Here is a 26,351-nt window from a genome sequence, read left to right as displayed (position 1 = left end):
TGTAAAAGTAAAACATATGGACAGATTAATATCCTTATGGCTGTTTTGTCAAATGAAAAGAGAGTACACATTTATGAGAGGTTTTAATCAAAGTAAGTCATTATATAAAGTCATTCACCAAAATAATATGTTTTTCTAAAATTTTACAAAACTAATATAAACGTATTTCACAGTAACGTTTTATGATATATTTTCTTTTTTAAAAGTTGATGGCGTCAGATTGATATACGTTACTCACAGTAACGTTTTAGGAGTAAAACGTTACTGAAAATAACGTTTTAAAAGTAAAGCGTTACTTACAGTAACGTATATCAACCTAATGCTGTTAGTTTTTAAAAAATAAAATATACCCTAAAACGTTACCGTGAAATACGTTTATACTAGTTTTGTAAAATTTTAGAAAAATGTATTACTTTGGTAAATTGTTTTATATAATGACTTAGTTTGGTTAAAAATTCCATTTATCATCACAAAACATTATAGCAATGCAAAACTGGCCGGACAATATTGGAGTAACAGTACTTTATACTATAACATGAGTAAAATCTATATATAAATTAAAACAATTTGGTTACTATCTGACTTTGCTTCTATTATGAAGCATGATCAGGATAAAACAATGGGGAAACAAAAAGAAAAGAATGAATGATCTTGTATTATCGACAACATCTACTAAAAAATTAAGTTAAAGATCGACTATTTGAATATTCACGTCTCCAACCTATATTGTTTGTGAATAATACTGGTGATCTGTAGTAGTACGAGTATCCTGACTGGGAGGAGAATGAACCCTGCTCCGACCAACAAAATTCTTCTCCATGACCATTGTTTTACTGGCGGTGCCTCTACTTCCGGTACCGGGGTCCGGTGTTGGATTAGGAACAGGATTATACAAAGACGATAACCAAATATATTTGTTGTCATCTCTTTTTTCTAAAAGAATATTCCTAGTGCCTTCTCCATGTGGCACAGAAATGATTAATAAGAAAAAAATAGCATAAATTTGGGGTTTCATGTTGATCGATGATAGTGGACAAAGGAAAAAAGAAATTGCAGATGAGAGAAAATGGATAGAGTTTTTGCAAAAATATACATATATTTATATGCATGAAATTGGTATACGTATAAACTTTTATATATGTTTCTATTTTGACGAGCTGTGCATACTTTTTCAGTCATGGAAAGGAAGCTTGACTGTTGAGAGTTTTAGAATTGAACCAGTCATGACCCCTTTATAACGGAGAAAATTAATTCAGACCATTAGAACATGACAAGGAATTTTATTTTTCAAAAAAGGTGTGTTTCATACTAACGAATTTATTTATTTATAATTAAATAAAAAGATTTTTTTACTTAAAACTTTAATATAATCAAGTATGGAAAATATTAAACTCAAGAGGTAAGTGTATATAAAATCAACACAAACACTAGTCAGGTAGAAGTGGAGGTGGTATATAGGGGTAGGGGTGAGCTGAACGTTTAGTTGGATTTAGAATTTTAGTTCAATATTTTTGACTTTCAAGGTTCTTCATTATGATTGTAGCCATCATAGTTTTAATGTTATGAATTTCATGTCTATTAATGTTGCAATTTTTGTAAATTTTAGGCATAAAACTCTGAAGGATTAACCTAGATTGTAGTCTATATCCAACTGATTAAATTAATTTTTTTTTATAAAAAAAAAAATCCTCATTTACCATGAAAATCATTTTTTGTTTCTATTTTTTTAAAAAAAAATATATTTTAACCAATCAATCGATTTTTTAGAAAAACCGTGTTCTTCTCATGCCAATCAAAACATGTAGTATTTGTGTTTGTTTTGGTTGTTACGGTTTTTTTCTCGAAGAACACATTTTTAAGCGAAAGGGAAAAGGTTAGGAAAACTAATTAGTACTCCTACAAATTTCATTAGTCTATGCAAGTAACTTTTCTTCACGTGAGTTTTTAATATTATGAATTTTATCAGAAATGGAATTTAATATATGTATATGTACGTCTAGATACATATATCTCATATGTATGGGTGTGAATTATGTGTAATTGCTTTAAATATACATAGTGTTCAAGTAGTTTCACATGTATTTGAATTTTTTGCTGGTCTCTCTCCCTATATATTTGTCTTTCAAAATGTATGTAGTATCTTATACATATATGTCTTAGTTGTGATTTAGATGTATATGAGATACATAGACTATCTCGCTGGAGTCTCTCCTTCTCTTGCTTGTTTCTCTCTATTCGAGTGTATCTAGTACCAAAAAATACATATATTTAAGTGTATAAGACTTGAAATTTGATATGAAACTATTAATTAAATAATTATTTTAAATTATTAAAAAAAGAGTATATTATAGGTTTAACAAACATAAAAATTATATTTGTATGTAATAACTACAGTTTGCATAATTGCGCTCCATAACAAATTATATATTTGCTATAAATATTAATCTATATATTTTGCTACACATATACATAAAAATTTGTATTTATATATTTCGATATACTTATACATAAAAACCTATATATGTATATGTAACAGTATTTTTGTATATATAATTTTTTGTTGTGATTCCCAGTCGTGTATGTATGTATATATGTAACAGTATTTTTGTATACAATACAAATTTCTCTGTCGGTTTATACAAACACAAATTATATATTGTATTTTGTATGATATGTGTTTGTATAAAGCGAGAAAGACAAAAGAGAACTGGTAGGGAAAGATCTGTATTAGTACATATATTTTCTCTCGCTTTATTCAAACAAAAACATAATTTATACATGTGTTTGTATAAAGGGAGAGAGAAAGTGACGAATTAATGACAAGTGTTTGTAAGAATTATAATTAAATAAAACTGTGATTATAACATTTAATTTAAATTAATAATTTGCTATATTTATATAATTTTTTCCTAAAAAAAGAATTAGTAAATATGAGAATATATACGTAATTGTATCACAAAAAGGTTGTAAAAAGTATTGTATTTATGCAAATTAAACAAGTGACGACTCCATGCACGCACAAGGAGAAGGAAGAGAGAGCCACAAAAAGCACTCGAAAATAGGCGAAGATTTCGAAAATTCCCATTTCTCAGCGTACAGTTTCTCGTCACGATGATTGTCGCATCGATTCATCGATCATTCCATGAAATCAAAATCAATATCTCTTACGCCGATCAATTAATTAAATACCTTCTCCGTCCATCACTTTATTATTACCGTTCCGACACCGGCGATTTTCGATTTTCTGGAATTTTCACAATTTATGCGACCACATAACTTCATTTCCTTTTTTGCTCAATGGAAATGCAAAATTAATTAGCTCTTTCTCGGATATAAATGGTGAGTCTAACTTTATTTTATGTTACATTTTGTTTGTCATCATCCTTTTATTGGAAAAAATATTCATAGATTAATGAATTAAATTAGAGGTTTGTAGGATCCATTGATCAGATGGCAGAGCTGATATTTTGAGTTTTATGGGTTCTGGAATCTAGAAAACACAGCTTATTTATAAAGGGCTTGACACAAAGCTAGTTGGGTTCTAGCTCTGCCCCGGATTAAGATGTAGTAATTGTATAATATTCATTTGAATTCAGCATCTGAGAATGTAATCTTTTCTGTATGGTTTTAGATTAAGTGGATATTTTGTTGGATTGTATATATACTGAATCCCAGCTACTTTTGGATTGAGAGACAGTAGTTATTTGTTGACAACAGGTTATAGTGATTATGTATGTGGACAATAACTTAAACCAATTATTTGAAGTAGTTTGAAGTCTATGAGTCGAAAGTCTCAACTGCAATGAAAGGCGTGTGTTTGTATGTGTGCACAAGAGAGAGATAGAGGGAGAGCCATAAATCAGTGAATATCATGTGGTTGCTCGGGAGAAGGGAGCATCCTTCTCCCCTCTGTAGAAGACTAATTTATGTTTGTCTAGGAAACTAATATAGGCATGTTACATTATGTTAGAATGCTGCAGTAGCATCGCCCCGGTGACTGATCAACAGAACAATTATACTACAGAAAGAGTAATATTAACTTGTTTGATGTCAGAAAATGTGAACCCTGAAAAGTTGATGGAGAATTATTAACCAATGAAGTTCTGTTGGGTGCGGAAAGGGGCCTATGTTGAGTAAGGGGTGAGAAGGTGCTCAGGCTTTTGCTAAGTTAGATGTAGAGAATTTAAAGCAGGACATCTAGTGATGTACTGCATATCTTATGTTCCTGTACTGTTTTTTAGACTTTTTGTGTGAATGGAATGCAAGTGAATGTTTACAAATACTATTGTAAAGTTCGCATCATGTTACTTAATACATAGGAGCATAACTTGAAACATTCTGGAGCTACAAAGTAGTTATTGAACCCTTAACATTTAGCATTTTACGACACTTACTGATTTTATGTCTGCATATCAGTTTACATGTGGCATCGTCCTATATTTTTTTAGATCGTGCGAATTATATTCTTTTATTATGAGGATGTGAATTATATATTTTTTTCCCTACAGTTAAAAAGAATCTTAATTATCTATGCAGGGCATTCCAGTAAATATTACTGTAGGTTCTCATGTGTGGATTGAGGACCCATCAGTTGCTTGGATTGATGCACAAGTATCGGAGGTTAATGGACAGGAAGTTCAGGTTCAGACATCTGATGGGAGGACGGTACGACAAACTCTTTTACATTGAAAAGTATTCATTCATTAAATTACTGCTGCTTTATTCATTTTCCCATAATAACATTTAGTATTTACGCTGGACTCAGTTGTGTGATCAAGCTCTAGCTTAACGTAAAAACTGGTTTCCTATAGCCTAATTGATTAGATTCTAAAATGACTTGAATTACAGTATTCTGATGATGAAAATTCACAATGTCTTTCAAATACTAAGAATATAATGGATCTAATTTCTATTCTCATTTGAGTTGTTAGTTTTATATTTATATAATACTCACCTGGTCTTTTTTTATGCACGTTATGTAGTTTGCAACTGAATAGTTTTTGTGGCTATCATACCTATATGTATCCATTATCTTCCTTCTATGTTGCTTGGACTCTTCAAAAATGTTGACGTGTGCGCGTCGGATCCTTCTAAAGTAGTGCATTTTTGGAGGATCCGATTCGGGTGCGGCAACAATTTTGGAGAGTCCGAGCGACTTAGTCTTCCTTCTGCATTTTAACAGTATTTTCATTTATCCTTCTTTCAACGAATCTTGGCACGTTATTGTAACTATTCTTATCATATTCTAATGGTAAAAGAAAGATTCACTGCATTTTTTCTAATTTACTGCTATCTAACTATATTTTCTGCTAAGCCACATTGATGCCATCCCCAATTGAAAATAGACATCTTTAATTTCGTCTAGGTTGTAGCAACTTTATCAAAAACTCACCCCAAGGATGAAGATGCTCCAGATGGAGGAGTGGATGACATGACTGAACTTTCATATTTGCATGAGCCTGGAGTCTTACATAATTTGGCAACAAGATATCAACTCAACGAAATCTATGTAAGCTTATAGTCCAATCCTCAAAACTTTATTTAATTTATGTTCAGTTTGGTGAATGAAAGGACTGAAATTGCAGCTACAGATTGCTTTGTCATCATATTAATCATACCCTGAAATCTTGGCAGACTTATACTGGAAGTATTCTTATAGCCATTAATCCGTTCCAAAAGTTGCCTGATTTATATGATGGTCGCATGATGGCAAAATACAAAGGAGTACAACTCGGCAAACTAAGTCCTCATGTCTTTGCTATAGCTGACGCTGCTTACAGGTACTCCTGTATACCATTTCTCCTCCACATCATTTTTCTCATGATAAATAATGCTTTGTTACCAAAATCTTGAGGATGAATCAGGGCGATGATCAACGAGGGTAAAAGCAATTCTATACTGGTTAGTGGTGAAAGTGGTGCTGGTAAGACTGAAACTACGAAAATGCTTATGCGATATCTTGCCTATTTAGGCGGCCATAAGGGCACTCAGAAACGGACTGTGGAACAGCAAGTACTGGAGGTAAGCTAAATGCTTGGGTTACTGCATTAAATTCTTGTACTTCCTTTTTTTACATGGAAAGTACTTAGGAACTTGTATGCTTAAATTCTGCACAATTTCAGCTATACAGACTTAGTAGTGTTCATGTCAGTGATGGAACCCAAACAGAATGGAATAGATACAAAGGATTCATATGACTAACACTTACTAGTTAGGGTTGATCACTTGATTGATTGTTGGAGATATGTATGCGTGGAAAAGAAATGAAGTATCATATTCACATAAAAAGTGGAGTTTAACTTTTTTTTTTTTTTATGACAATGGAAACCTGCAGCCGCTACCTTTGGGTGAGCACAGGGTAAATCCCCAGCTACTATGCAATAGCTCGCAAACTACATTAAAGTGGAGTTTAATGTGGTATTAAATTTAAAAAAAGGATGTGGTTCAAAAATTGGTACTGTAATTTTTCAAAGGAAATTTAACGATTCTATTACTTAAATGAAAAGTATATAGAATACTTATAAAAAAGCTTATAGAGTATAAAAAAGAATCTGCGGAGTTGATTCGTCAATAAATGTACATTTGGTTTTGATGATATTTATGGTAGTTTCCTTGATTGGAAGTTCGTAGAGGGGTCAATGTGTATGTGAAAATTTCATAGTATTTGGAAGGCTTTCACATCCGTTTGAATCAAATAATTTCCTAAAGGCTATGTTTCATGTCTATACAGACTAAATCAAGTGGACAGGGCCTCAAACTGATAGTTCCTTTGTCTATTTCTCTTAGAGCCTTCTCTATTTGCTATAGCCTATATTATTCTTTTAAAGTCTTTTCTATTGGCTATGGCCTATATTATTCTTTTAACTCATTATTGTTATATTTCCAGTCAAATCCAGTACTTGAAGCATTTGGCAATGCCAAAACAGTTAGAAATAACAATTCAAGGTAATACTGCTCTATGCATGCTTCAATAAGAAAATAGACTCATAATTGCTTCAACACTCAGTTGAGATTTTTCCCATCCTAAATCTACTTAGAATCTGTTGTTTACAGTCGTTTCGGTAAATTTGTGGAGATTCAGTTTGACAAGAATGGAAGAATATCTGGAGCAGCTATTAGAACGTATCTTCTTGAAAGATCTCGAGTTTGCCAAGTTTCAGACCCTGAACGGAACTATCACTGTTTCTACCTTCTATGTGCAGCACCACAGGAGGTAATTTTCACCAGTGTTATTGCTTTTTACATCTTTCATCAGTCCGAGTTAATTTGATTGTCACCATATCCTTTTGAGATTTTCCTAACCTTAACAGGAGATCAAAAGGTACAAGTTGGGGGATCCCAAATCATTTCGCTATCTCAACCAATCAAATTGCTATGAACTAGTAGGTGTTAATGATGCCCATGACTATCTTGAGATAAGGAGGGCAATGGATATTGTTGGAATTAGCGAGAAAGAGCAGGTAATTCTCTAGTTGTTTTTCTCTGTCCTGCAATTACCCTTTCTGATTCGAATAAGCTACGCTGTTTCTTCTTCAGGAAGCAATTTTTAGTGTTGTGGCTTCTGTTCTTCATCTTGGTAATATAGAATTCGAAAAGGGCAATGAAGTTGATTCATCAGTTGTCAAAGATGACAAATCTAGGTTTCATCTTCAAACTACTGCAGAGCTTCTGATGTATGTTCTGCCGTTTATATTTATCTATCTTCCTTTGCTCTATCTTGCTTGAGTTTTTTTATTTGATTAGTACTTCTATCAGGTGTGATGTTACTTCACTGGAGGATGCCCTATTAAGACGTGTAATGGTCACTCCTGAAGAAGTTATAAAGAGAAGTCTTGATCCTGAAGCTGCAGCAGTAAGCAGAGATGGATTAGCTAAAACACTATATTCTCGCTTATTTGACTGGTATGCTTCGACTGTCACAGGCAGACTACTGTGGTTCTGATCGCTTACATTGTCACTAAAAACACATCCTTCCTACTGTTCACAGGTTGGTAGACAAAATAAATAACTCGATTGGACAAGATCCTCACTCAAAATCTCTAATTGGTGTTCTTGACATTTATGGGTTTGAAAGTTTCAAAAGTAATAGGTAGGCACTGGTGGAAAAACAAAACAACTAGTGAATTCGGTGTCTTGCATCTGACTCTTCTGACTTCTATTTCCAGTTTTGAACAATTCTGCATTAATTATACTAATGAGAAGCTGCAGCAACATTTTAACCAGGTATGCTAGTTGAAATTTTATAGAAGCAGTTCTTTCCATTTTGCTAAGTACAATTCAACTAATGTGAAATCATCTCTTTCCAGCACATGTTCAAGACGGAGCAGGAGGAATACACTAAGGAAGAGATAGACTGGAGCTATATAGAATTCGTGGACAACCAGGATGTTTTAGATCTTATTGAAAAGGTATAGTAAATCTTTTTCTCCTCATATATACAAATATATCATGTTGTGTAGTGTAGTTGTCATATGTATGTTATTCCATTGCTGCATTGAGCAGCGAAGTGCAACTAATGCTATTACTAATAGTTGCCATGGATACTTGTTTCGTCAGATTCTTCTTGGATTCTAGCTTCTGAATACTATTGGACACGCCTGGGTACTAACTCATAAGTCATAGCCTTGAGAATAAGTTTCTTATGTTTAAATGTTAGAAGTTGAATATGATAATATTTCATTATAATCCTATTATAGCTAGAACTCCAAGTAGTTGGTTAATGTTAGAATAAAATTTGTGTTGATGCATATAATATTCATGCAGCAGTTTAAATGGAAAGATTTCCGGTTAAATAATTGTCAAATTAATTATAAATATCAATCAAAGTAACATCTACACTTATAGTTGATTATTTGTTTAATAGCTTAAGTTAAGTTACATGTTGAACTTCTAAGTATCATTTAACTATTGTGAGTGTGCTACTTTTTGGGGTTTCACATTTTTTTCGAAAACTGGTAATTTGTATTCCTCTATGCAGGACACCTCCAAAATGTTATCAACACTAATTGTGAAACCAAAAACTAATTATAGAGATCTGAAAAGTTCTACCAATTGAAGATCTGCTGTTTGTTTGGCCAGTCCACTTAGACCCAAGGACCTTATTCATGCTTTTATTATTAATACAGTCTAAGAGCCCTCTAGTTGACATTTCTTTATCTAAATTCATGTCCATGGCCATTTCACATCTTCCAGATATACATGCTTTCTCTTTGCTTTATTCTTCCTTAATATTGTTTGGAACTCGCCCGGAATTCAGAACAGAGCATCTTTATCATATCCTTTAAGATAGGCAATTAAGAATCTGAAACTAGAACATCTAAGTGAGCTCAGATTCTTAGGAGTACCTCTGATGTTTAATGTGAGTTCATATTCATTAAAAGCACCACACATTTGTTAGCGAGAATTGATTAGCTTGGGTTCATCCATTATCAATACTGCTTTAGAATCGTAACACTTTTTTCAAATCACCGTATCATGTGAAGTTGCATATGCTGAGTTGATTTGTATTGTTGTTTACAGAAACCTGGAGGCATCATTGCTCTTCTTGATGAAGCCTGGTAAGTTATGTAACAATTCATCTGAGCTTCAGTGATAGAGACAAATGTTCTAATTGATGTTTTCTTTGAAATGGAATTTCCAGTATGTTCCCCAAGTCAACTCATGAAACATTCTCACAGAAGCTTTATCAGATATTCAAGACCAACAAACGCTTTGTCAAACCAAAATTGTCCCGCACTGATTTTACCATTTCTCATTATGCTGGAGAGGTAATATGATGTGTGTATTTCCCTTGAACTCTAGACAATTGCTTCTACAGTGGATATGGAGTATTATTACTACTTGTTTTAAATGTTTCCTTTTTATTCCCCACCAGGTTCAATACCAGTCTGATCAGTTTTTAGATAAGAACAAAGACTATGTCGTTCCTGAGCATCAGGATTTGTTAAGTGCTTCTAAATGCCCATTTGTAGTGGGCCTTTTTCCTCCTGTTGCTGAGGAGTCAACTAAATCTTCATCCAAATCTTCCAAGTTCTCATCTATTGGTTCTCGCTTCAAGGTAGTTACGAACTTATATACTTATGAATTTTGGTGATCTATCAATCTACTAAGCATCTATAGAAAATGAGTTTGATTGCCCAAATGAGTCCACTAATATCCTTTCAGTTCCATTTTATTTCATACCAATACTAAATAATTTGTAGTTTTATCCAAATCAGAGTTTTTTTAAACACACTAAAAAGACTTTTGACACTCATCTCATTATTTCAGTTCTTTTTTTTTTTTACATCATGACTAGATTTGTACATCACGTAGAGACATGTCTACATCAGATGTCAAAGTGCAGGGATATGATCGTTCTAATCTTGTCTATTATTGTATCATTGCAATCCACCTTACTTCTGTGATTTTTGACACTCATCCAGTGGATATGATACACTTTAGAGGTCCGACTCCCACTCTCATTAACATTGCTGATCAATAACCATAATATAAATCTTGCCTTATATTTGATAGGTATCATCAGTTTCATATCATTCTCCATTTCAACCACAAGTTTAATTCTATATATTATTTTATCCATTATGTCCTCTTTAGATTTTTGTGATCTAAGAATATGTTTCACCAAAGAACTAACAAACTAGTTCCAAGTCTTTACTTTAAGTATGTGAAAGATTCTAATGTTCCAATTTCATTGTTGCAGTTACAACTCCAATCATTGATGGAAACTCTGAATTCTACAGAACCTCATTACATTAGATGTGTGAAGCCTAACAGTCTTCTGAAACCGGCAATATTTGAGAACATTAACATTATGCAGCAGCTACGTTGTGGTGTGAGTAAATTTCACAGGTTCTTATGTATAAAATTCTTGTTAAGTCTTGAATTATGTGCTTATATTTTGTTGTTTGAAGGGTGTTTTAGAGGCAATTAGAATTAGTTGTGCGGGCTATCCCACGCATAAGACATTCTCTGAGTTTATCAATCGATTTGGTGTTCTTGCTCCAGAGGTGTTCCAAGAGCAGTAAGTACTGGTCTTGTTCTTGATCCCCCCCTTCCCCAAGAAAAAGGAAAGGATCTTGTGGTTTCCTCTATTTCTTTGATTATTAGAAGTTGATTTTCTTATCTTTCCTTTTAACTTGTTTGTGGGCAGGGATGATGAAAAAGTTGTGTGCAAAAAGATATTAGAAAAGATAGGGCTTGCTGGTTATCAGGTTATTTGATGTTTCTCTTGCTATTTTGGAAATCTATTTTATTTGTTGAAAGTTGAGATCAGTAGTATCAAATCATTCACTCTTATGGGTACACATTTATGTGTGCACGCTCATTCATCCAGTGCCTCTTTGTAGTTTAGGGGGAAATTTATATTTCCTTTACTATCATCTTGATGAATGTAAGCCAATCCTTAAAGCTTATATCAAAATTTACCTACCTTGCAAGGCCTGCCTCAGTTAACAAATCACATCTATCAAGCAGCAAGTTCCGATATTTTACTTAAGTTCTTTGTTTTTGTTTGTGTGAGTGGGGTGGGGTGGGGGGATGCAAAAAAGGAAATCATTCTCTTGCACTTCAAGCACGTGTTAAATTGCTCTCAGTTTCAAGAATACTGATACTTTGTGTTTTACTTGCATTGTATGTTATCTTATCTGCTAGATGGTTACATATAGTTGAGCATTGCTAGTGAAATTTCCTAATCTGAGACACTGAGAGCTTTTCTCCCGGTACTAGGCACCGTTGATATCTGTAATTGAAGTTGATGTTTGAAAATTTCTCCACAATACTGTGTGAAATTCTTTCTCCCGTTACTAGCTGCTGATATTCTTTTCTTTCATTCAAAATAACGTCCCAATTTACGCGTCAAGTTATACTTCAGTTAGGGTTGCTACAATTGTTTTGCAGATTGGACAAACAAAGATTTTTTTGAGATCAGGGCAGATGGCAGAGCTAGATGCACACAGAGCACTAAAGCTAACCTCTGCAGTTAAGACAATACAAAAGGAAACTAGATGTCATATTTCTAGGAGAGATTATGCTTCTTTGCAGAAGGTGGCAATTTGCTTACAATCCTTGTGTCGAGGTTTGTCTATCATTATCTCTTTGCCTTTCCTATTGCATATTATGGACTTTGTTTTGAAAGTTGGTGTTTTACTCATGTACTAAGTTTCATTTTTTGTACTTGCTGAGGCATTTTGGTAGCTTAATCATGTAATCTGTTGCTCCCTTCAATTCCTTTACTATCCAGCTAAATGAAAGGAATTCCGGCAAAGGTTTGGGGAAAGTGGAAATTAAAACTTTAAAGAAAATAACGGGAGTCATATTTTGTAGAGATTTACATCCAAGAAAAAGTAACCATCTCATTTTTTGAATTTTATTTTTATGTGGGAAGGGGGAGGGGATTATCAATATACCATTGTGTATATTGATGTATGTTTGATTGTCTTATTACAGATAGTAAAAGACCACGAAACAAATCAACTTTGCTTTCATATCTGTACTATCATCAAATTCTTCTCTAGACGAGCCTAATAAAATTATTAATTGGAACTCCTTAGATACTTCTTGTTCTCAGAATACTTATTGGTTTTGCCTTTCACGGAGTTTCTAACCGTAAATTATATTTTCCATAATCTCCTTCCATCACCATGGTCTAAGGGCTCTTTCAAACGTATTAGCATCTAACACAATTGCCTGTGTATATTGTCTGAACTATATGATAGTAAAGTAATACCATCACTCAGACATCCTCCTCGTTAGGTGCTTAAACTCAGATCACTTGTGCATGTTTTGTTGTTGTAAAAAATAGCACCATGGAAATAATAGTTATATTTTCTCACCCTCTTTGCACTGAATGACATTTGGAAAACATCAGTCTACCATTCCAATAGGCTGCTCATTTTTCTGCCTTCAATAAATTTATGTGCTCACTCTGCCATATTCTTCAGCAAGGATTGCTGTCAAATCATATGTTGCCTTGAAAAGAGAGGCCGCTTCTCTCAAAATCCAGACAAAGTTGCGTGGACACTTAGCCAGAAAATCCTACACCAAACTTAAATTAGCAGTCATTGCTCTTCAGACTGGAATTCGAGTGGCAGCAGCACGAGCTAAATTCAGATATGAAAAACGAACCAAGGGAGCTCTGATTATACAGGTTAGTTTATTGGGTATTATGTATAGATTCAGAGGTCTTATAAAGTTTGTTCTCAAGTGTTGACAAGATAAGATTTTTGCAGGCCTATGAGCGTCGTCACAAAGTCCATTCATACTACAAGAAACTCATATGGGCATCAATTTTTACACAATGCAGATGGAGGGGAATTGTTGCAAGGAGAGAGCTTCGCAAACTAAAAATGGCAAGTTCTGGATTACTATACTCTTCTATAACCTGTGTCATATGTTTCCGATTTCCTTTGCATAGAAATGGGGTGATGATATGAATGGCCTGGATGATCTATTGTTAGATAGAGCTTGATTACTGAAATGGTATATGGTTCACTTGTTTGTCACTATTATTTACATAACAAGAGTAGATGAAGGGGTTGCTTAATTTTTTCTCTGAAGCTTTTAGTGGAAAGTAAGAAGTATCTGTGAAGATTCTTGTTATTAAACTCTGTAGACAAGTAGTTAGAATTTTAAAAACAGATCAGAAGTACTGATATCCTTTTAATATAGGAACTGTACAAATGGAAGAACATATGTATGTGTCACTTACTTTGGATATATAAGTCACATGCTAATAGTTAGATATTTAAGTGCAAGTAGTTATTAGTGTAAGTGGTCACATCGGGTTAACACAGCTATGCACATTGTAAAACATGCTTTTGAAAAATACCAGGCGTAAAACATGCTTTTGAAAAAGAACCAGGCGTAAGTCATTGGTCTTAGCTAGTGCAGACTCTCAGTTCTTTTCTAGTTCCATTTTTGGTAACATGATTCCCCTAAATTTCCTGCTGTGGGATCGGGATTGGCTTTTTGCACGTGCAATACTGTAGAGTTCATCAAAACTGTTGCTTGCAATTTGATAGGCTTATCTGTTGAATGTTACAAATATATTCCTTAAAATTCTATGGATTTTGCTAATATACATTTCAAATACTTCAGGCTTCAAAAGAAACAGGTGCACTTATAGAGGCAAAGGATAAGCTTGAAAAACAGGTGGAAGAACTTAGATTGCAGTTGCAGATGGAGAAACGTCTAAGGGTGATATACTTGTCCTAAGAAGATAAAATCTTTCTTTTTCCTTGCACTATATTTATAATACATTTTTGAGGATTTTAATTGGAGAGCATTGATAAAATAAGATATTACCATGTATATATCAGTCTTGCCAATCTTAGGATTGTGGGTTACTACGACTTCTCCATTTTGAGAAAGCTGAACTATATGAAACATTCGGCAACTCACAAATAGGAAAATAACTTGCAGATGGACTTGGAAAAGGCAAAGGATCAGGAAATAGCAAAATTGCAGAATTCAATGCGAGACATGCAAAGCAAACTGAGCGAAACAGATACACTACCCATCAGGGAATATGAGGCTGCTCCAAAAGCAGTTGAAGAAGACTCTTTGATTGTTGATAAGAAACCAATTCTTGTGGAGGATGAAGAAATCATTGAATCTTTAACTGCAGAGTTGAAAACTTTAAAGGTATGAACAGTCAGCTGAGGATGATCCCCACAACTTTTCAGCTTCACATTCCTCGCCCTAACCCTAAAATGAGTAGAGAAGATAGAGAAAAATAGATGAAAGCTATCATCTTTTTTCTAGTTAATGTTGATGGTCTCATGCTTATACCTATTGATAGGTGTTATATCAAAAAGAAAAGCAACGCGCTGATGATTCTGAGAGGAAATGTGCTGAAGTTCAAGAATCAAGTAAAGAGAAGTGCCGGAAGTTGGAAGAAACTGAAAGAAAAGTTCAACAACTTCAGGATTCAGTTAACAGGTACCTTTACTCGAATAATTGGTACCAGATTTAGTCCTTTCATCCTGTAACAATATAAATCACGAACTCTTGAGTCAATAAACTTATCAACTGTGAAAATGCTCTTTAAAATATACTTTTTTGGGGTGGGGTGGGGTGAGGGGGATATATCTTTTTTCTTGTTCTTTCTGAACCATTTAAAATTGAAATACAAACTTAAGAGTTATATTTCTGAGTGAAATTACCAGCTGTTCTTTCTAACCATTTCATGTGAGGGGGTTAGATTTCAGAAATTAACTGCAGAAACTAATCAGGACTCTTTTACCTAACTCTAACATCATCTTCTGTTTTTAATTGTACAAACCTCATATGAATTTCTTCATAAGATTAATAGGTAAATTGCTCAAAATGTCCCTGAAAGGGTCCTTAAGTTAGTGTCCCTCTGAAGAAATGTGATATGTGTCCTTCAGGAAGATTCTAAAGACATGATGCTATTTGTGTACAATTTTTTAGATTCTAAATGACATGATACTATTTGAATTCAATCATTTATAGATTTCTGTAAGCAGTTCAGTAACTTCAGATTGCTTAACTTCGTTTGCTTTGGAACTGCTCGTCATGGCAAAATGCTCAGCCAAGACAAATAATTGGCATCTCTTTATATTGGCTTATAATATACACATATAAGATAGCATAAACAAATTAGTCTTAATATCATATTTTCTAGATATCTTTTACAAGGAGTGCTGCTTGGGATGCTATACTCACGGCGCATAACCTGAGGAAGAGGGGATGCATCATTATAACCAGTTTGTATGTGCAAGAAGAATTGAGAAGACACCAATCATTTGCTCCTTCACTCCAACTATGCAACAGAACCTTGGAGTAAGGTGTATTCTTTGTCCAATATCTCTTGGGTACTCCCTAGAACTAATGCAGAAACTAGCATCTTGGAGGATGAAAGTGGGGAGAGACGGGAGGAAAATATGGAGGTTAGCAACCTATACATCTTTTGGTAAATATGAAGAGAATGGAAAAAGGGATGCTTGGGAGAGTTGAAAATCACATGGATGGTCATGAGTTTATTGTATCTATACTGTCGGTGTAAAGAAAGCATTCCATTATGTATAGACAATGGAATGGATTTTTCAAACACCTTCGAAATTGTTGTAACTTCGGCATCACCTTGGTGCTTATTAATGAAATGATTTATTTGATTCATCAAACAAAAAGAAAGAAAAAAGAATTACTGAACCACTTGGCCTGGACGATTATCTTCTTTTAACGAACTGAATTGGCCATATAGAACTGGTCGAATCATTGTGGACTACTTGATGGAAAAGATAATTTATACATGATAAACTTCCTGTTTTGCAAGATTGGGCTGGGGTTATCTAAGGGTACATTGGCAATTATGTCAGGGAAGTTTCTAGAATTTGTCAAGTTCTCCCGGTAGGTCTCTGGAAATTTTCGAATAGATTTTATCTTTTATCTTCTTCTTGCCGCATAGATGTCGACTGGTTGTCTCATAGCTTGGTATAAATGCATATTTCTCTTCTGTTTTTTTAAAATTAAATGAAGTGCTGTCATCCTCTATAACCTTTTATATTTATTTTGGGGGTCTCCTTTGTATTGTCCCTTTTGTTTTCACTGAAAGTTTGGATCATTGGATGTTATCATAGTATCACTAATGCATTTGATTCCACCAGAACTCCAAATCTAAACATTCTTTAGCAAGAGCAGAATATGACTGTTGACCCCTTGAGAAGTTATGTGCTGCATCTTGATTCGAGAATTGAAACAAAAGTTTTCATCTTCAGTAGTTTTGCATTAATCATGTAACTCTGAAAATGTTATATCCTAATATAGTCGGGGATCCATATGTTGGTTGTTGGCAACATATAATTTTGAAGATTGTTATCGGCAACAATCTTACTAAGACAGATGTGTGCTGATTCTTTATGTTATAACTGATCTGGAGTTCTACATGCATTCCATAATGTTGATGTTTTTTTTAGTTGCTGAGTTATATGAAGCTTTCAAGCTTTTTCATTGGTGCAAAGGCATCCATGGAATTTCATTTCAGAATTGCCTTTAATATAATTGATCTCTGTCCAGAATTTAATGGATAAGATTGCCTCAAATCATTGACAGCTTCAAGCTGGTCTTTTCTGTCCTCTTTCATCTTCCTAGTAAAGACAAGAAAAAAGATCTCCTTGTTTCCCTCTCACTTTTATCTACTTTCTTCTTAGTAATAAAGAAGAAGATTCTCTTCAAGTCTTGGCTCAGACCAGAATGGAGTAGCAATAACAATATCCATGGCATATTAAAATTTCCTTGTTTTGCATTCTCCTGTTTTACTTTTATATATGTTGTGTTTTTGTATGGCTAGTAATATCATAAAAGGCAGCATTTTCCCTCCTACTGAGGAAAGAAAGGAGAACTGTTTATCTTGGGAAAGGCTTTTTCTTTCTAGGTTCTAAATAAAATACTTAGACAACTTGATATCTATTAGCTCCTTTTCTTATGAAGTTCCAGTTTTGTCGAGTGGTATCCTGTTCCTGCTTTTTTGTTGAATTAATTTGGAAACCTTGTGTGCATGTTTCTTTTATCGAGTAAAGCAATCTTTGAGTCTTTCGTGAAATGGGATATAATCACCTAGATCTTTTAATTAGCGACTTTTTAGGCTGCACCTGGAGAAGAGACTGGACTGAGAACAAGCGTAGTAGACAAACGGGACTAAGGATAAGTAATGATAAGTAGGGTCATCATTAAACTTTCTACACCTTGAAGACTTCTTTAAGATTTTTACTATAAGTTGGAGTTACATCTTATAGCTTCCTTTTTAACATTAGAATCTCGTGTCATATGACTAATACTAGATATGATCTAGTGTGCCTCAGGATGATTTACAGTATATCAGATCAATTCTCAGAGCTGAAAATGATATTACATCCTTCTTCCGGCCAGAGTTCAGCTTCGGGACTCATTTCTAGAGGTTATCCTGATGATGCTACATCTGCTTCAGCTGATGCTACGTGTACCAACTCTGACTTTACATTTCCAGCTCCTGGTTCAACTCCAACCCAATTTTCTTCTCCAGATTCTCGTGCTTTTCAGCTTATAGTTCAGGATCTGGCAGCAGCTGATATCTCAGGTCAGTATAGTGTCCCTTAGGGTAGCTTGAGCAATTTTACTAGTTCTAAAGTATGGCAACATTTACTGAGATAAAAAAAAAACAAAGAGTAGGGGAACATGCACCAGTTCTCCATGAGCAAAATGACTATGCTGAATTCCAGTTATTCTCATGTGAGGAAGAAGATTCTTTCTCCATATAGCAGAAGTCTCCCTTTTATCCGTAGATATTGATAGATTAGTTGTAGCTACATTCTTCATTTTCTCTTAGTTATTTCTTAAACTGAACCTGCATCAGAAAACTGTATTATACATCCTTTCTTTCTTTTGGTTGGTTGCATTGTGCAGGTTCTGGAAATTGGGAAAATGACCGGGACGGGATATTTGATGACTTCTTCTGATGGAAAATGTTCTTCAATTTGGTATATCTCTATACATGCTAGCCTTAGATGGTTAGCCTATTTGGCTTTTAGCAGGCATCTCAACCAGATCAAACAACCACCTTTGAACAGCAGCATGATCAGGTACAGTTTCTCTCAAACAAAAAATTATTCTGGTATTCTAGTTTCTCCATGAACTACTCTCTTATGTCCAGAACCTATGTGAAATTAAGTGGTAATTTAAGTAAAATGGTCAATATAACGTACACTTGCAAGAGCTGTTTTGCAAGCCTGCTGCTCTCTATGAGTTATAGCCACTCCTTTTGCATGCAGAACTCTTAAACACCCTTTCGTTGTATGGCTCCAACGAATGGTGCTGCCAGGATCAAGTAGGGTAATAAAATTTTGATCCATAGACTTGTTATCACATTGTGTTCTTACCCGAAACAAGTCTCATTTTCTTCTTTGTTTGAACCTTTAGTTTGGTAACTCATAATGAAAATTGTCAATGCACCAAAATCATGTTTATTATTTATATCCTTGAACTACAAAAATGGACATCTTGGAATAGTTGAAATTTCTGGATTTAGTTATGAGAAAACTATTTAACCTTTTCCAATAGGTTGGTGAAAAGCTGACCAACATAGATTCGGAAAAGAAACAGCAGGCTCTGTCAATGGCTCATAGCAATACATGCTGTTTGGATGGCTCCAGATCAATTATTCAGGTAATCCTGGGCAAAATCTTTCTCGTATTTGACTTTAGAATCTTTATCTTTGCTTACTCTTACCCATTATGTGATATTGTTAGAGGTCTGAAGCCAAAACGGTATCATAGTAATTCAAAGGCTTGTAGATTACATCGTCATTCGAGTATTTTGCTAACTTATTCTATCATTTAACTAAGAACTGGAATTTATAATAGGATCAACATAGCACATCACTGAATTCTAGTGTAAATTAAGAGGTCGAGGGAAGACCGCAAAAATCACTTGATAAGAAAATGGAGTACCAGAACTTGTTCATACACTGTATTACACTGCTTCTTGACTGTTCTGAGGACAGATATGGCCATGCTTGCACTATCTACAAGTGCCTTATGCAGTGGCAGCCATTTGAAGTTAAGAGGACTCAAGCTATTGAGGTAGGTACTAAAGTTTGTTAGACTTTTGGATGTCGAAGAATTGATCAGATTTAATAAAAGCTGGTAGCTTTTCATTGTAAAATGTAGTGTTATTAAAGCCCCAAGAAAATGATGATAATATCCTATTGGCTAGCTGATACATCCACTCTGTTGGTGCTGCTCGAACATACATTGCAAGCTGGTGTACTTTTGAATAATAACGTACAGGCAGTCACATTGGCTACTCTATTCCATAGAATGACACGGGTAAAATTTGCTCAAGTTTGAACATTGGTTGTTATATCATTTAGCATATATATAACTCTCTTTGATAACCAAAAAAAAAACTCTGCAGCTATCAGGGAACCCCTCAAGGAGTTAATCTTTCTCCCATCAGTGGATTCAGCTGGCATGCTGAAGGCAAAGATCCAGATTCTCTGTTCGATTAGCAGCTAAGTAGAAAAGATTTATGGACTAATCTGTGATGATTCTGCTTCTGGGGTTCTGCATATCAACATTGTTCAATACGACTATACAAACGTAAAGGAGGACATAAGATGTGAAGTTACCTGATGCATTTTGATGTACTTCAACGACTGATTTAGGCTTCGACATTATCCAAACCAGGCATACTAAACGAGACTGCTAACACACTCACCAATGCTGCTACTCAGGAATTTCAAGTGCTCATTAGCAACATGTCAAGAGCCTTCCTATCTATCTGAACATACTGAAATCCAACCATGTAAGAGGTTCGCTTAATTTATTTTCTTTCCTTTTCTTGTTTCTTGCTTCATAATTACATGCTGATTTGACATTGTAGATTATTTATTGTTTAACTACATTATGAACTTACTAATACATCGTGCCCTGCAATCATTTACTACAATATCATTATCTTCTCTAATGAACTCTTTTTATCTTCACACATAAACTTGCATACTCAGCTCCTTTATGTTGCATTTTTTTCCTTCCCTTTCCCAACTAGAAAAGTTATCTTTCACGCAGGTGGGAGGTAAGCAACATGCTAGTGACAGATTAACATCCTGAAGGCGACCTTTGCCCAATGTGCATCAATATAACGACAATCTTTGAGTCATACGAAATCCTTGTTTATGCATCAAATTCTTTTTCAGGATTGTTGCTGATAAATTGCAAACTGGGGAGAGACCAGATGTGTCAATAAACATATGTCAACCTTGGAATGCTTGTAGACTTGAGAGAGAATACTCTAAGCACAATTTTGCTACAGAAATTTTTTACAATGGTTTTGAGCACACTTTTGTAGCATAATCAAATCAAAAGGTTCAATAAACAATCAATCAGCTACATCTGTATACAAAACTCGTTGATGTCAATTATCATGTGTCTGTTTAGAGGATTTGCCACAAGTTAATTATTTTGCCCTAGCTATCAACCCCTAGGCGGATCTAGGATTTGAAGTTTGTAAGAGGGCAACAAAGGTTAAATTGTTCCTTTTCTTCCATTGGACCAAGTCGTATTTCTATATATTTATTAGATTTTTCAATACTGATACAAATACATTATTCGTGCAAAAGTTATTGATTCCTGTAAATCGTACACAAATTATTCGCCCCGAAACCAACCACATTCATCACCTTTATCTCTAGCTTATGAAAAAAAATGACGTTGTTTGTACCAAATTACAGTTTGGTAGAGTGCAGCAGTTAAGATCTGTCACACTGACAATAACCTCTGTATATGGCAAGACTAGGTCAAAAAATAAACCTTGAACAATACCTTAAAAAGATATTAGTGTCATCATGTCGAGTAAAAAGAAATGCTACAAACATCATGTTAAATTAATATGTTGTTCACCAACTATACAAACAATTACATTCTAAATAACTTGATCATATAAGTGGGGTTTGAAAAGGGTAGTATAGGATGTAAACCATTCTCCTAGAGTAATAGAATTGAGAATCGAGAGGTTATTTTTGATAGATTTTTGACTCAAAAAAAATGTCATTGGAAAACTAAGAACCACGACTTTATTCTTTTGGTTTTGTTGTCTTGTTTTTTCATTCTTTTCAACTACTACAATTCTTTTTTTCAAGAGAAGACACATCATACGATGAAATGTTAATCCACAAACTTCAGACACAAATATATATAGGACCAAGTCAAAGCGTTTAAATTCAGATGAATAAGAACAAAGAGCTTCGACCTAATTCAATCAATAGAGTAACATATTCTTACGTATTTAAGTGTCGTTTATACGATAAATTTTTCGAATTTCCAACTAAAAGGTTTTATAACAAACTAACTATTGGAATACACATCCTTGATTTGAAATAATATATGATTATAATTAAAGTCATAATCATTGGCTAAGAATAGATATCATATTTTGTTTAGGCACTTGCTAATTATGAATAATATAATGTTCATAAACAATCCTGGCCTGCAAGAGATTTGGGTTTGGGGGCATCTAAGAGCATGTCATATAATCATATCATGAGATTACACTGAATATATTGTTACGTTATTTTTCAGAAAGCAGCCAGTACCAATAGTTAAACAAGTACTCTGAGGAAAATTATTTGAATAATTTAAAGGGTGTTTGTATTTGTTTATATTTAACCTATATATATATATATATATATATATATTATATTATATTGTTAATAAGAAAATGAAACGCATATTAAAAGACAAAAAGAAAACTAAAAAAAAAAAGCTGTAACATTTGATCAAGTCGTTTTACAGTCTCTCTTGGTCATGGAGGAAGCTTCCTGTCTCTTACTATAACTTAAATTAGTGTTTACCAGACCATATAATTATTCTTTTACACTACTAATATTTGCTATAATTTGTAATTATATATAACATCTTACTTTCAAGCTATTACTCTCAATATTAATTAACTTCATGGATGTTGACAATGTCAAAAAAATTTCAACTCAATAAAATAATTATATCGTATAAATTATTAACCGAAAATAAGTAGGTTACTAATTGTAACAAGTTAAAATGCATCGATAGGTAACATAATATAGAAAATTGTCATCATGAATGTCTATAAGTAAAATTTACATATTATATATATTAGTCTTTACTAAACGGCCGGCGTGGAATTACAAATTAGCTATAGTATGACTTCTCTCGTCTAAATGATTTTAATACCTTAAATATTTTGTATCATATACTTCCCCAATAACACCATCGCCGACATATGCGGCGTAATTTCACAAATAGAGTTTAAAGTTTATAAAACAAACATAGATCTTACCCTTACTTTTACAAGGTAAAGAGATTGTATTCCCGACTCATATACATGATCCCCATCTTCCATATAATTTCTTTACACTCAATATTCCAAAGTCAATATATATGAGATCAAACAACATCGATGATCTACACATATAATTAAGCTTGATTTAACTAATGGAGTCCTCTAATCAACATGATTACTCGTTAAACTCATCGATCGATCAACAAGTTGGCCAGCAAGAGGTAGAACAAGAACAAGAGTACTACATGGGAGGTGTTGGCAAATCTTATGAGTGTGTGTATTGCAAAGGAGGATTCAACACAGCTCAAGCTTTAGGTGGTCATATGAATATTCATAGGAAAGACAAATTATCCAGTAGCAGGAACAAACCTAATACTACTACTCACAATTTGCTCACCTCCACTACTACTAATAAGCATGAAACCCACCACAACTTATCATCAGGTATAAGATTTAAACATTTTCCTTCAAATATATGGATTCAAGCAAGTATTATTTAATTTGTGTCGTATTAGGGTTTTTTCTCCCTCTCTCTCACACACAAACATACAATTAGCATCGAATTTCGTGTGTAGGGGTGAAATCCGGAGATCTACGAAGGAACGTCAATAGAAATGTATATATAGAGTAATTATTGACCTGTAAATATATTTATAATTTTCTGATGAAGAGTGTTTAGTTGATACAATTTTATATGTGTGTGTATATATTAAGATTCAACCCTAAAAGTTCTTAGTACCGAACATACTATACTTTTCTAAGTTATTATTCAAAAATCAAGTATCTATATATATATATATATATATATACTTGTTGGAATTTCCAACTTGTATATATTTATGTTTTTGAAAATATTGGTTCAGTTTGAACAAATGATGAGTCAATTGAATCTACTTTTATCAACACTATATAGGTTCACCTATGCAACAAAAGATCAAGTAATATTTGTTTGGAATTTCAGTATTTTTTGCTTATATATATATATATATATATATATATATATATGTTTTTTAAAATACTGATTCAGTTGAACCTATTGTCTTTGAATTACATTTGCCCTTGTATTATAATGTGGACGTGGTCTAATTAAGTTAAAATTGATGAGTTCAATTGAATCTACGTACCTTCTAACACTATAAATCCGCCTCTGCAGGTGCTAATCTTAGATGTTACAATGTGACAGAGTCACAATCAAATTATGTAATATATTTTCCAGCATCTACATCTACCTCCACAAATGGACATGAGATTTGTTTGAATCAAAATAGAAGTATTAATAGTTCTCATCATGATGATTATAACAATATTCAATGCCTAAATTTATTTGGAGATGATTGGGGCTTTCAACATTTTGGTACTGCAGCTACACATGATCATGTGATAGAAACTATGGATCAAAAGAAGAGTCAAGAAAATGATTTGGATTTGGAACTTAGACTTGGTCATCATCCTTTGAAATAATAGTATGTACTAATATGTATATAGATTCAAAAAGGGGATAATTGTTTTTATTATTTCTCAATAATATTCCCAAATTAAACGGAGACTGGCTTAATTGAATGGAACCAATGAAGATTCATATAGTCGAGGATTTGAGGTTGAGTTATTGTTTTAGTAGTATGGTCTTGAGCAAAAGCATCATTTTCGTATTTTTATGGTGCTTTCATTATTGCATAAAATGAAATAGAAAGTTAAAAGGTCCTAATATAATTTCAAGATTAATCAATTATTTGGCACCTTTTTGGTTTAAAATTTGAGGGAATGAACTGTGAGACCCTTAAAATGTTGTAGTGGTTCAAAAAAATAACATCAAAATGTGATCAATATCTTAACTATCAAATTTAAGCCATTTCATATATTCTTCTGACCTAACTAAACTATTAATCTATATATGTTATACTATAATTAGTGAATTTGGAGTGTGATATTTTCTTTTTCATATAGTAACTCTAAAGATAATGAGTGAATATATAGATGAGGTTGAACGTACGCTTGCAAACTAATTAATTAGTTTAGATAACGTTTGTTGATCTACATTTTTGTATAGCACATACACACAAAATTGTTATACTTTCCTGACTTCTTCTTCACTCTCTCTATCTTCTCTAGTAATAAGTTTTCTATATCTGATCGAGAAGTACCTTCTTTTGATCTACAATTACTTACTAAAGAAAATTACTAGTCTCTCCGTCATCTAGTTTGACTTGGCACGAAGTTTAAAAAAATAAAGAGGACTTTTAATCATATGGTCCTAAATTAAAGTTATATCAATCGTACAAAATTGTCCTTTAATCTTATGGCTTTAAACATGCGACGTGGAAAGTTGTTACAAAAAAAAAAAAAAAGAGGTCATTCTTTTTTAAACAAACTAAAAAGGAAAGGAGGTCATTCTTTTTGGAACGGAGAAAGTATAATTATTTCGAAAAACTTACATAAAACACGAAAGGATACACACTTATAATTGTTATTTAAGTTAATAATTCATTAACTGAGGAACCTAAACAACTAGCACCAGTGGTCTAGTGGTAGAATAGTACCCTGCCACGGTACAGACCCGGGTTCGATTCCCGGCTGGTGCACAATTTTTTTTGCTTTTTAAAACCAAGCCCAATAGGCCCAATATGTTAATGGGCCGATCCTGGATCTTTCCGACAATATCCCCAAATTAATGGGCCGGTCCTGAATCTGTCCAACAATAGGCCCATCTAAATTAACCCGTATTGTAATTGTTGCGCCTACATAATCAGTGTAAATATGATCTATCGCACTGATTAGATTATACACAATTTATATTGGGGAAACTTACATGAATATACTATAATAAAAATATCATTTATAACTAAAAAAAAGGTTCACTTGATTACTTTTAATTCATTTAGAATACAAGTTTAATACATATTACAAAGAACAATTTATTATTCACATATAATACAAGTTTTAATGATGGATAATACATTTATTACACATTTTTATACACTTACAATACAATGTGTCAAATTTTTACCAAACAAACATAATATATTTCAAAAAAAACAATTATAATTCACATATATTGCATACACAATTTACTTTTAATTTATGTTGCAAATTTAATATAGTATTGCTATAAATAGTAATAAATAAAAAATATCGTTAAAAAATATTTATTTATTAAAATATACTAATTCATGTAATTTTTGCATTTATATATTACATACTAATTTATTGAGCTGCTAGTATAAAATTAAAAAAAACATACAATTTATAGTAGTAGTAATGGTTGATGGAGTAGTAGTAAATAAATGTATCGCCAAAAAGGACCATGTGTTCCCTTTTTATATCAAACTTCAATTTAATGAGGAGACTATATATAATATTGCTTCTCTTCTTCTCGAAGGAATGAAGAGATTAAAAATAATACGTTACTCCATATTTGACCTCTAAACCATATATTTAAAATAATTAAAACTATCATATGAACAAAATGAGAATATTTAAAGTCAAATAAAGTTGTCGGTAAGTTTATTTCCACGTTTCATTAGCTACAAAAAGAGTAGTAC

General features: G+C 33.2%; 1 protein-coding gene and 1 non-coding gene across 9 annotated transcripts; both read left to right on the top strand.

Annotated features, from left to right (window-relative positions):
* The first annotated feature begins 3,033 nt into the window (after positions 1 to 3,033).
* On the top strand, positions 3,034 to 21,096 carry LOC101259450 (myosin-9-like). 8 transcript variants are annotated; one of them, XM_069298877.1, is made up of 32 exons: positions 3,034 to 3,339; positions 4,537 to 4,665; positions 5,366 to 5,509; positions 5,635 to 5,780; positions 5,865 to 6,021; positions 6,887 to 6,945; positions 7,054 to 7,213; positions 7,311 to 7,460; positions 7,537 to 7,673; positions 7,756 to 7,902; positions 7,988 to 8,089; positions 8,166 to 8,223; positions 8,307 to 8,408; positions 9,520 to 9,557; positions 9,641 to 9,767; positions 9,875 to 10,057; positions 10,703 to 10,834; positions 10,914 to 11,023; positions 11,153 to 11,213; positions 11,899 to 12,076; positions 12,942 to 13,147; positions 13,230 to 13,349; positions 14,098 to 14,196; positions 14,422 to 14,643; positions 14,801 to 14,940; positions 17,823 to 18,076; positions 18,403 to 18,578; positions 19,057 to 19,161; positions 19,359 to 19,577; positions 19,665 to 19,823; positions 19,912 to 20,301; positions 20,565 to 21,096. In XM_069298877.1, exons 1-27 carry the CDS (start codon positions 3,337 to 3,339, stop codon positions 18,453 to 18,455), a joined length of 3,417 nt encoding a protein of 1,138 aa, XP_069154978.1. In that variant the 5' UTR covers positions 3,034 to 3,336; the 3' UTR covers positions 18,456 to 18,578; positions 19,057 to 19,161; positions 19,359 to 19,577; positions 19,665 to 19,823; positions 19,912 to 20,301; positions 20,565 to 21,096. The 8 variants fall into 8 exon arrangements, with proteins under 8 accessions (XP_069154978.1, XP_069154977.1, XP_019069735.1 ...); XM_069298876.1 differs by lacking the exon at positions 3,034 to 3,339 and having other exon boundaries at positions 4,531 to 4,665; positions 19,499 to 19,577; XM_019214190.2 differs by lacking the exon at positions 3,034 to 3,339 and having other exon boundaries at positions 4,531 to 4,665; positions 20,693 to 21,096.
* Positions 21,097 to 25,320: 4,224 nt separating this feature from the next.
* Positions 25,321 to 25,391, top strand: TRNAG-GCC (transfer RNA glycine (anticodon GCC)). The gene has a single exon. It is a non-coding gene; the product is annotated as a tRNA-Gly (tRNA).
* The last annotated feature ends 960 nt before the right edge of the window (positions 25,392 to 26,351 follow it).

The sequence above is a fragment of the Solanum lycopersicum genome, chromosome 6, assembly GCF_036512215.1.
Source record: "Solanum lycopersicum chromosome 6, SLM_r2.1".
Lineage (NCBI taxonomy): Eukaryota > Viridiplantae > Streptophyta > Magnoliopsida > Solanales > Solanaceae > Solanum > Solanum lycopersicum.
Note: the sequence above shows the minus strand (reverse complement) of the source record. Positions and strands in the feature narration are given on the sequence as shown.